General features: G+C 40.4%; 1 protein-coding gene across 1 annotated transcript in view; it reads right to left on the bottom strand.

The window, feature by feature from the left end:
• Positions 1 to 12,430, bottom strand: part of LOC112053496 (uncharacterized) — a 136,382-nt gene that overhangs the window by 6,008 nt on the left and 117,944 nt on the right. The window contains exons 6-10 of the mRNA XM_052884549.1: positions 3,387 to 3,472; positions 2,251 to 2,517; positions 1,670 to 1,822; positions 1,071 to 1,212; positions 390 to 557 (exon numbers count right to left, since the gene is read on the bottom strand). Of these exons, the coding sequence (XP_052740509.1) occupies positions 390 to 557; positions 1,071 to 1,212; positions 1,670 to 1,822; positions 2,251 to 2,517; positions 3,387 to 3,472 (816 nt within the window). The remainder of the gene's footprint in view (positions 1 to 389; positions 558 to 1,070; positions 1,213 to 1,669; positions 1,823 to 2,250; positions 2,518 to 3,386; positions 3,473 to 12,430) is intronic.

Genomic DNA, 12,430 nt, shown 5'->3' with positions numbered 1-12,430 from the left:
ATTATTTTTGGGTGTATTTAAACCTGGTTAAAAATTAATTTACTTAACATGGCCTCTTCTAATTGATTGTCCTATTGTGTGATTAATTGCGTATGGGTATCCCGTCACCGTCATTGGTCTGTCACCACAACCTCGTTTAGCAGGGGATACTACGATGTTGGGTAGGTTAGATGATACGTGTAAGTGAGAGTGAAAATGATTGAGGTGGGAAATGTAGAAGGCAAAAAATTGTAGATCTCCAACCTGATCTTCCTTAACAGATAGGTGCATGCACTTTCTACAGTGCCGTCCAAATGGCCAGGGACGGTACACGATGGAGGATGGATCCTCACTCATGCCCGACTAGAGAGAAAGAGAGAGAGTTCAGATTAGGGTGGTCAGTGTCTCACCTTGATCTTGTACCCCTTGGGCGTGCGCAGGATGAGGTAGTGCGCGATGCCGCTGGGCGCGAAGTCCCGCGGCACGCGCAGCGACAGCGCCAGGCAACCCAGCTGCGTGGTGCTGCCGCGCACCAGGAACGCGCCCGGCGCCTGCGCACCCAACACCTCCAGCGCTATCTGGAACATCACAGTTGCAGATGAATCCACTGACTTCCAACATGTTCCCGGTGTAATGATGCATGAGGCTTAACACCTACGGCTCAACTGGATAGACTCAGAACAGCACTTTGTAGAACGCGTTCTTTGCATGCCCTACGAGCTATTTTATAGGGAAGTAGTGACCCAGGAAACGTTGTTAGACTAATCATTATTAAAAATTAAGTCGAAAAATAAATTAGGGTGGACCATCTTTATCACTTAGGGGTAAGAAAGGTAAGTAGGTAAGGTAGGGGTTGATCGATTTTTAAACCTACCCGATATGCACACAAAATTTCATAAAAATGTTTAAGCCGTTTCGGTGGAGTTGGGTAACAAACACCGTGGCACGAGAATTTAAATATCAGAGATGGTTTAAGTAGAAACCTGTGATGGTTTAAGGAACAAGCATATTGGCCTACATGTGCAGCGCGTGTACAGCAAATTATTACTATAAAGCGCGATATGATACAATCAGCGATGCTAGCGACGCACCTCTCTAGGTATCCCTTGCTGGAACCAGGGCGCGTGCCTGAGCTCGGGCTCCAGCGGCCGGTTGTTGTTGCCCGAGTTACGCGACGCGCCGCACGACGACTCGCCTGACGACGACGACGTCGCGCCGCTGCCCGTGCTCGGCCTGCTCCATAAGAAAGTAAAAAAGAAATGTTTATTGAAAAATACTCAGTATACAATTTAAAACAGCATCATGGCCCGCGTCTTAATGCCTAGTCACTTCCCTAAGGTAAATCCATTAGAGGTTTATTATCGAAATAGTATGTGAAATAGTTCGTCTACATGACAACTTCGTTGTTAGTGACGAAAGATATATTTAGTAAGTACAATTATAGCATCCTGTAAACAAAGTTACAATTCAAATAAAACGTGTCATTATAGGCAATAAGTTTGATGTACATTTATTCCTACTTCATCATGTAGATTTTGTCGCGAACTTCTTACGTCAAATAGCGAATCCTACTTTGAGAAACCCTGTGTCATAGACATTACACCAATGATAGGTCGCTCCACCACTGTCTGAGTAACTCTGAGCCTTTTATACTTAAACTATTATATTTTAATATATTTTAATAACTCACCCATTGCTAATATTGTTGCACTTCCTGAACTCCTTGTCGAGGTCTGCGGGCAGCGTGTCGAGGCGCGCGCGGTTGCTCTCGCGCGTGCGCGCCTCCGCCTCGGACGCCTCGTTGATGTAGCCGCCGTTCAGGCACAGCGGCGCGTTCGTGGGACTGCAACGAGATTATACAATGTGTCAATTCATGAGCAAATTGTTGAAGTCCTCATATCTCCCTCAGGATTCTGCCTAGTTTTAGCAGACTCAAAAGTGATCCAAAACGAATGTCGAACAAAGGTTATGATTCATAACATTTGTCAGGACAACTTAATTAACAAATCAAACTGTAACCAAAATAAGACCCTTGAACGGCAGAGAATGTCCTTGAGTGAAGTCACGCATTTGTGAACGATGTGTGTAGGGTTAAAGGTACCTTTCACTGTTAACAAACACTCCCCTTTTCCACTCAAGTCACACAGACATGTATCCCTCCCTAACTCCTGGTTAACGGCTTGATAGGCCATATAGCCAAGCCGCTGCAGCCTCTCGCTCAGCCGCTGGTAGCAGCTCAGCTGGTGGCGAGTAGTCAGCAGATGTACTCACGTGGTGGGGGTGTCGGTGACGAGGGGCGTGGCGTCGTCGTCCGAGGGCTGCAGCAGCGCGCCGCTCAGCCCCAGCGCCAGGCGCTTCATGAGCGGCGGGCGCTCCAACCGCTCCAGACGCTCGCCCAGACGCCGGTAGCAGCTCAGCTCGGTGGGCGAATTCCAGTCCTCGGACGAACTGGGACTGGCCTCGCTGGCCTCGCTTGGCTCGCTCGCTTCGCACGCGTCCAGCTTCGACCCGCCCATTATATCGCATTGTGTTGGGGACCTGTAATTCATGTATTTTAAAATTACTTTCAAGTGCTTATTCCGAGATATTTCAGTTTATTTAAAAGGAGAACTTATGATTCATATCACGTAATTCATAAACACGAAGAAAAATAATTCTTCTTTTTATTGTGATGGTCGAGGCTAACATGTCTCAGAACATGGAGAGTCCACAGCATCTCGCTTGCAAAACTCGTTCGTACGAGTGTCTTCTCCATTTTCCTCTGTGGGTCTGTCACCACAAAGAAAATGTCGCTTTCAGGCGCAGACCATTATGTTGGTGAGAACAGATCTGCACCTCGCTAGTGTTTGATGTGTGATGCTTTCCATATAGCCGGATAAGTATAGGTCAAGATGATTATTAATTTAAAAAAAAAATGCAAGCTCAGGCGAGTAACAAAAACAGTCTCCTGTATCGCACTCTCAGTCTCAGTATGACAGTTAGTCGCTAATTATAGGCCTCATAGGAAGTCTCAGAGTCACACAGCGGGCGTTGGAACAAGCTATGTTAGGAGTATCTCTGCGTGATCGAATCAGAAATGAGGAGATCCGCAGAAGAACCAAAGTCACCGACATAGCTCAACGAGTTGCGAAGCTGAAGTGGCAATGGGCGGGGCACATAGTACGAAGAGCCGATGGACGTTGGGGTCCCAAAGTGCTGGAATGGCGATCCCGCACTAGCAGATGGACTGAAGACATCAAGCGATCAAGTCGCAGGGATTCGCTGGATGCAGGTGGCTCAGTATCGTGATGTTTGGAAGTCCCTGCAAAAGGCCTATTTCCTGCAGTGGACGTCCATCGGCTGATATGATGATGATGATGATTCCCACGGGGTTAAAGTAGTACTAGTTGTAGATAAAGAGCAGGTACCTGTCGATGCAGTGAGGGTAGTGATGCGTCAAGCCCGGCAGAGAGTCGGGCGCGCGCGTGCATGCGCCGCCGCTTAGCTCTTTGCTCTGGAACGTACAATAACAACTGGTTAGGTCTCCAAATACAACTGGTTGATAGTTACAAGTGGTGTGAATGACCACAGTTGTAGAAATTACAATGATTAGATAATATAATATCCCGAGAACAGCAATTAAATTTGTGGGCGCGCTCATCTACAACAGTAGGTATCCATCGTCTACCGCTTCGTCCAGGTCTAGCTGATGGGAGGCTTCGGCCGTGGCTAGTTACCACCCTACCGCCAAAGACGTACCGCCAATTAAAGTGCTTACCCTAAGAGTTGTTTTCTTAATGCTTAATAAATTTAAGATTTTCTCCAGTTGGTTATGTTTTCTTACTAGTGCATACCCTGATCGACAACTTTATGCACACCACTGCCTACGAATTGTGACTTCATTTAAAGGTGATGATTAAACACAAATAAATTAATTAAATTAGATTATATTAATAAGTAACTTTTTGCTAATTGCTAGAAATTGATAAAAAAAAAATCAAACACGCTAACTTAAGTAATTCCAAAAAACAATTATTTTCCCAGACCTAGTTAATCAAGACTACAAAAGAAACGTAGACAACATCGACATAAAAAATACGTAACGAATCGGTAGACCCTTTTTTAGAAGATAAATAACAAACAATCCGTGTTTCAGTTCCATCTTTAGACATAAAAGCCGACATTAACGCGTTTTACGGCAATAATTCAAGTGTTCAAGTAATTTTCGAGTGGTTAATTAATCGTCGCGCATCCGTTGTCTCCGCACGGAGCACGGCGCACGGAGCACGGGGCACGGGCACGGAGCACGGAGCACGGAGCACGGAGCAAGGCGCATGGCAGGCGGATTTACGGCGGGTTTATAAATCAGTCTCCGGCGCATTCCGGCGCAGGAATGTGAACCGGCGACCTAGCCATGAACAATATCACTAAATCGAATCGACTTACTTGCTACTGACAAACAAAATTACATTCAAATAACAACCTTAAGTGTCACAAAATAAGGACTGGGATGTTTAAGTTTGCGTGAATCAAAGTCATAAAACTGCAGCGATATCATTATGGTTATTCAATAATGAAAGCTCAAGTTTGTATGGTTCGTTAAATACTTTGCTGATTGTTTTGCTAAGCTTTGTTCCTTCGCTATAAACTGTCTATTGTAAAACTACCTTTATCATATTTTTAAGTAAAAGCTTTTAAAAGGTTTGACGTTTTTACTGAAGTGAAAGTACACATTTATTGTTATTGCGGTTATTGAATAATGAAAGCTGCACGTTTTAAAAATTATTATGTAATCTCTTTATCTGCCCCAAAAAAAAGTCGTTAATTTCAAATAAGGTTAGCATAAATGACTCTACCACTGGATCGGAAGGCAGGTTCTGCTAAGAAGCTGGCAATTAACTCAATGGGTCATAAGGGCAATTGCCATTTTTAAAGTTTACAATATTCATGACTTTTTAAATTCTATTATGACTCCAAGCATTTTGTCATCAATTAATAAATTAGTTATACTAATAATAAGTAAGTAGTAATTATATAAGGCTTATATTTTGGCTGGTGGGATGCTTTAGCCGTGGCTAGTTACCACCGTACCGACAAAGACGTACCGCCAAGCGATCTAGCGTTCCGGTACGATGTCGTGTAGAAACCGAAAGGAGTGTGGATTTCATCCTACTCCTAACAAGTTAGCCCGCTTCCATCTTAGATTGCATTATCACTTACCATCAAGTGAGATTGTAGTCAAGAATTAACTTGTTGAAAATTTAAAAAAAAATGTTGAAAAATGAAAAGTTGCTCTGACTATTTCAAATTGAAACAAAATCTACAATGGATAAGTATGCAGTCATTTCGCTGCAACGTCATTTTGTTTATCCAAAACCCAAAGTTTATAGTTTGATAAACTTCTTTGCGTATTGTTTGAAAGGCTCGAATAAATTTTGCTCTTTTATTTCGAATTTCGAATGCTTCCACGCCATTATTTTACAGGGCACCAAAAGCTTTTTTAATTGTCAATTAATTTTTCAAATTCGACTTTATTTCAACAAGCTTACGGTATAAAATCGTGTGTGGTTGAGTCGGCATTCTAAACGGATGTTGTCGCGTGACAGAACTCCATTTTAAATAATATCCGGCGGGGCAGTGGTAGACAAATCGTCGAGTTTTTACTTTTTTTTTATTTTTGTTTTCACGTATATTTCTGTAAAACACAATCCGGCTATTAAATACTTTCACGAGTGAGCGTGCACTGTCGCCTGTCTGAATGCGCTTAAATATTTATTTGTATGGTGTTTCGTGGGAAATTTATAGTCTGTTCACTTTGGAGTTAATCTATAGTCTCTGCCTTGTATAGGTTATTCTATTGTGTGCAGATGCTCTCGTATTGGCTTTTATTACAATCGGTGGATTTATTTAAGAGTCAGAAATAATGTAATCATCTGCTTAAATAAAGGAAAATGTAGACAATTCAGCAGTATTATCACAAAAATATGACTTCTTGTAAATCTATCACTACCGCGGAGGTGGGTATAACATCACCAACTTTCCATATCTAAGCTCTTATTCAAAATATATAACTATTTGGAAAATGATAACCTCAATATTTCATCCCAAACCCAATCTCAAACGAGGACTCGAACGGACTATTACTAAGTACTAACTGGCAGTTTATACACTGTGTCAACTCCCAAATGCTATATATGGATAGAAGAACCAAAGTCACCAACAACGAGCCGGGCACATAGTTCGAACTTCTGGCAGATGGATCCCAAGGTGCTGAAATGGCGACCTCGGGCTAGCAAACGCAGTGTTGATCGACCCTGGCCAGATGGACTGACGAAATCAAGTGAGTTGCAGGGAATCGCTGGAGGCAGCCGGCTCTGGAACATGGAGTTTAGAGACCCTTCAAAAGGCATGTCTTATGATATGTCTTATGATATGATATGTCATATGATAATGACGATGATGTGAATTGATGTTGAGATGATGATATTGGATGTAGATGTAGTTAGTAAATTATGTTTTGGCTGGTGGGAGGCTTCGGCCGTGGCTAGTTACCACCCTACCGACAAAGACGTACCGCAAAGCGATTTAGCGTTCCGGTACGATCTCGTGTAGAAACCGAAAGGAGTGTGGATTTCCATCCTCCTCCTAACAAGTTAGCCCGCTTCCATCTTAGACTGTATCATCACTCACCATAAGGTGAGATTGTAGTCAAGGGCTAACTTGTAAAGAATAAAAAAAAAAATACATATATGCTGTAACTGACCTGCAGCTCACATATTGGCAGAGTCGCTCGCCGGTCACGTCGCCCATCAATCAGAGAGACAAAAACTAAACGGTCCCAGTTTCGCCTCCGGGCGCCTGCGATACGCGAAGCGCAAAAAATGTGAACTCGATCCGACCGAAATATGGCTTTTGATACAAAAGAACAGCAAATGAACCTTTTTTTATTTCCATTCCATTTAAGGCATTTTAATTTATAGGCATAAGTTTTTTTTTAAGAATCTATGTTTAGTTTTTAAATAAATTTGTTTTAAAATTCTAATAATAATAAAACAAGAAATTGTAAAGTAGAAAAACATAATCTTAATCAAGAACATAATATTTAGTGATACTTTAAAATACCTCCAATCTCCATAGTACAAGCACAGTAGATATAACAAGGTACAAGACTATAGTAAAAATTAACGAGTACGTAGAGCCGCTATGATTACTTGGTCTCTAACTATGGGTGTTATTAGAAGGCTCAAAGTCACTCAGCGGGTGATGGAGCGTGCTATGCTTGGTGTTTCACTGTGTGATCGAATCAGAGATGAGGAGATCCGCAGAAGAACAAAAGTCACTGTCATAGCTCAGCGAGTCGCGAAGCTGAAGTAACAATGGGCAAGTCACATAGTTCTAAGAGCCGATGGACGTTGAGGTCCAATGGTACTAGAACAACGACCCCGCACCGGAAAGCGCAATGTTGGTTGACACCCCACTAAGTAGACCGAGGATATCAAGCGGAAGCTTCTGGTGCCGAATGCTGGCGGCTCGATACCGTTGTGCGTCATGCAAGAGGCCAATAGTAGACGTCCAACGGCTGATAATGATAATGATATAGAGCCAAATGTATGAGAAATATGTTAAGTTATCACAACAATGAAACAGATTTAATGAACTGAATCTGCTACAAACAGTCGGAACAGAGTAACTCACGTCGAAGCCATAATAATAAAACTAAACTGAGCTTCCACAACACGAGCCTCGTACATAGCTATCCGAGATAGCGACGCAAAGAGAATAAAATGCATAGTTTAACGTTTTTGAGAGGTATTTTAAATTGCATCATGGCAAAATAAATGCGCGGAAAATGGGTTAAATGCTTTGGGACAAATTGAAATGCAGTAAAAATGCGCTTCGCGGGAAATTGGATTACAATATTACAATAAAGGGATTATAACGAGACGGAAGACATTATAATATGAGTACTACTATGTACTCGTATTTATATGGTGGACTCTAATAACTAATGATGATTAAGATAATAATTTAGTACGGAGGGATTAAATCACATTAGAAGAATAATGTTAAAGCTGCAAGTGGAAGGACGCAAGAGGAGTGGAAGGCCTTAAGAAGTGTGTGAAAGTGAAGTGTGAATGTGGTACCCACTCCTAACACAGTACCAACTCGTTGGAAGGGAATAAGAATATTGTTTATAAAAGATTAAGCAAATATTAAAAAAAACTCTAACATTTCACTTCATTTCAGTTTGCGAAATTTCATAAGTGAGAATATGCAGAATTATAATATTAAAATGAAATTTCTAGACTGTATTTATAGCACTTTGGAAGTTTCACAGTGCGAAGGACTCGTAATGCGAATATTATACCGAGAACAGTTAGCGCCCACGTATGATATATATCGCGGGACAGTTCTGAATTCAGTCGGGACTGGTGAGTTTGCTCCAGTTCTGACTCAAGGCGAACTGGGACAAGGCTGGCGGAGTACCTAGTGCCTACGCGAACTTCTTATACGCGTTGTAGGCACTGGGACGAGCGAATTAGCGGAAGTACTTAGTTGTGAAACTGACTTTAGCAACATGCTTAATGAATGAATCATCATTCAATACACCAAAACCTTCCTCGTAAATCACTCTGCTGGAAAATCCGCATGAAAATCTGTTCATTAATCTTTGAATTTAACACGAACTGAAAGACAAATAGAGAGAAGAAATATCATAAGAGATGGTTTTAAAAAAATAATGAAGCAATGTAATTTTTAACTTGCCAATATTCCAATATTTTAATAGTTAGTTTTTGTGTTCAATTTCGCAATATGCCTAACGGAAAGCAATGATGAGGTCTAGCTTACCTAGAAAAAGACTGTACACTCTTGTCTTGAAGGCGTTTAGATTTTATAAGGCCAGAAACACAGCACAGGCCTCTTCCAAATAAATAGTGTCAAAGACTTTGCTAAGAGTGAGCATGAAATTTTGAATATCAATAATGTTTCTATTGTAGTCCGGCTTCTATATACTCATATCAATCTAAATGTACATTTATTTGACTAGAACCTATCGATGAAGCTTATTAAACTCTATTATTTCAGTCAAACGTTGATCACGCAACGGATATAAACATAGTAAGCTCTGTCAGTCGTTGGGTACAAACAATATTGTCGCATTACGTCGCCCAAGTCGGTATAATTCCTACAAGGATTGAACTTATAAGTATTTAGCACGCGATGCCCATCGATTCGCTAACTTATTGACGAATAAACGAGCGTAGTTTTTGTCTGATTGTGTTTTTACGGGAATCGGGGTAATTATTTACACACTAGCTGACGCCGCGCGATTTTACCTGCATGGTTCCCGTTTCCGTAGAAATACGGAGATAATAGCCTATAGCCTTTCTCGATAAATGGGGTATCTAACACGCAAAGAATTTTTCTAATCAGACCAGTAGTTCCTGATATTAGCGCGTTCAAGCAAACAAACTCTTCAGCTGTATAATATTAGTATAGATTAGTATATAGTAGACCAATGATAGCCGAGAAAAACTTATATTCTTTTATCACACAAGAAGTAGAACTAACCATTTTATGTAAAAGTTATAAACATTGTAAATAATGACAGGGAACTCTAAATCACACCAACAATAATACCAAAATGCTTTATGATCGAAACAAAGAAAAGTAAAAGCCCAAATACATATACATTCACAATGAAAGTACCCTAGTCTTAAAGGGATTTTATACGCAATACTAAAATATATCATTAATGCACCCATTTTTAAACAACTACCCTCTTATGGTAATTACAATTCAAATGTTGAGTTGCTTAAAATTGTCGGAAATGTAAACGGTTTACATTTTCCGGCAATCAACATCGCAAGCTATCCCCCACTGGTGTAACCGTGGCTCGGCTGCAGACGGTGTCACTCGCAGGCACGTTTTCTATCAGCTGCCGAGAGATTTCCATTTTCCTAAACGTTTCGGGTTCGGGCCCACTTCGAGTGATCGCGGCGCGTGGTACAAGTCATGACATTTAGCGACTTGACAGCCTAGCAACAAGCAACAGTAAAAAAACATCTGGTCAGTAACAACTTTTGATAAACTACCCTCCTCCCAACTTATATCAATAACGAGCTTATTAAAAGTTGTTACTAATCAGCTGTTTTTTTTTAAATGTTGCTTAATTAATAGTTCCTACAAATTGCGTTGTACATTGTCTCGTTTCGACGCTCAGAAATTTTTGTTAACTAAGGAGAAATAAAGACAGATTCGAGATTCGCTCTATCGAGTTATAAACCGCTATAATAGCGCTATATCAGTAGGAATTACTTTAGACGATGCAAAGGAACCAAATGAAAGTTGAAGACTTATTATTTATCAATGTCCGACTGACAGTTCTGTCACAGTATCTACTGTGGTTCTGTCTTTTATAAAGCTACTGTTACATGCTCTTAAGGTACTGTAGCATGCTCATAAATCGCACTATTGTTGATTCTTGAGCAAGCTCGAAATAAGCATGCTCATTATTAGCAATGTTGCGATACACATGCTAATAAGTAGCAACTGCTTGAAATGAGCATATCTAACAGTAGCTTATGTCTTTTAAATAAGCAACTATTAAAACTACATTTTTCGGGTTCGCTCATACAAGAAAATGCTATTCATATTATATAATTTTGCGTAAATTATTAACAGCAACCTGCCAATTCTAATTACCAAATAATAATAAACATTTTGCATGAATTTAGCAATAAAAAACATTAGTATAAATTTAGCAATAAAAAACTGTAAGGTGAAAGGTGACTGCACCTCTTACCGCCAGGCTGCGGTTGTAGTCGCAACCCGACACCGGCGCGACGCGAAGCAGGAACTGCTTCTTCGCAATTATTCATAATAACCGGCTAAGTGCGAGTCGGGCTCGTGCAAGGTTCCGTACCAATAACGATGGAAACAGTACAAAGATAGAGTTTTCATATGGAAATCTCCTTTTATTATATTCTGTTCTTTGTATAAAATATTTGTTGTTATCGCGGCAACAGAAAGCACAACACTTTCTGCAAATTTCTATCAATCTCGGTTCATTAGATAAGATAGTGACAGATAGCGGATTCTTAGTTATAGGGTCCCGTTTACCCTTTGGTTACAGAACCCTAAAAAATTACGTCGATATGCATAATTTGTCTCTGTTCGATTTTGATACAAATTACAAAAAGTTACCAAGGTATAAAATAATTTTACAAATATGTGCATTGGAAATGTCACTATTCAGAAAATTTATGTAGTACCTCACTGTTATGAGTTTGCAGTGGAAAACACGGGGTGGTAGCGAAAGGCTTTGCGTAGAATGTACAGAACCAGCGCTTTTGACATGAATATTTTACAAAGTTTACTCATGTTTGACGGGTCACCCTAATCTTAAAAATGCAAAAAATCATCGCTTTTAATAACATCTAATTGTAGACTACCCTCGCTGTACGCGATGTAGAATACCCAAGCACGAGTATGACACTTTATGCGCTCTCATTACCGTTTTTACCGGTGTAAAGACATTATATTAAATGAAATAAGCAGACCATTCACAGTCTGATTTCCCCCGACGTCCAGCATTTACGAGTTCTTCCTACCGTGGCGTCCACAGATGAATTCACAACATTAAGTCCTCGGCCACCATAAACCTAATTAAGTGCACACAAACGGGAATTTAAATACTTCATTACGCATTTTACGGAACATACTTCTTTCGATTTTCTGATAGTAAAATATTTGGTTTAATACTACTAAATAGTCAGGTAATATATTTTTAAATTGTCCACAGCAGACCTCTCGGAAGTTCACTAACAGTGGAATTCATAGACGTTGCGGGTGAACGGTCCCCTGGAGGCATCCCCGCAAAAGATTGCAAAATAGAAGTCAAAACTGTAAACGACATTTTAATCATCAACCAATATACCATATACATATACCTACTTAAATAAAATTTAAGTGACTATCTGTGATTTCATAGTAACAAGTGTCTCAAGTGCAAGTTATTTACACCACACGAAGCCTAATAAAACTCAATCAACATGTTTGTCTGTATGTTTATCCGGGCTTATCTGACTGATTTTAATGAGACTTTTACTGAAAGCTAAAGAAGATTAATAAGCAACATATAAGCATACATTTTATCCTGGAAAATCCATGGAAAATTAAATTTTACGTGAACAAAGTCGCGGACATCCGCTAGTTTAATAATAAAAAATTAAAGTTAGTAATATTTGTAGTGATGTGCAATTACACTAGTCCAATGAGTGAACAATACTTTGCTTCACGTTCATGACTTGCGGCACTAAATCGAACGAATCACCCCAAATAGCGGGGCGCGTTTATAGCCACGAGTAGTTATTTCGTTCAGTGCCTCTCGACACGAACCCCCCAGACATGAGCCCCTCGCCTGACCTTCGCTCACGATATACTGGAGGACCCCACCGAACTGACGTAA

This window comes from Bicyclus anynana, chromosome 12, assembly GCF_947172395.1.
Source record: "Bicyclus anynana chromosome 12, ilBicAnyn1.1, whole genome shotgun sequence".
Lineage (NCBI taxonomy): Eukaryota > Metazoa > Arthropoda > Insecta > Lepidoptera > Nymphalidae > Bicyclus > Bicyclus anynana.
The sequence above is the reverse complement of the archived record's forward strand: the minus strand, read 5'-3'. Positions and strand labels throughout refer to the sequence as shown.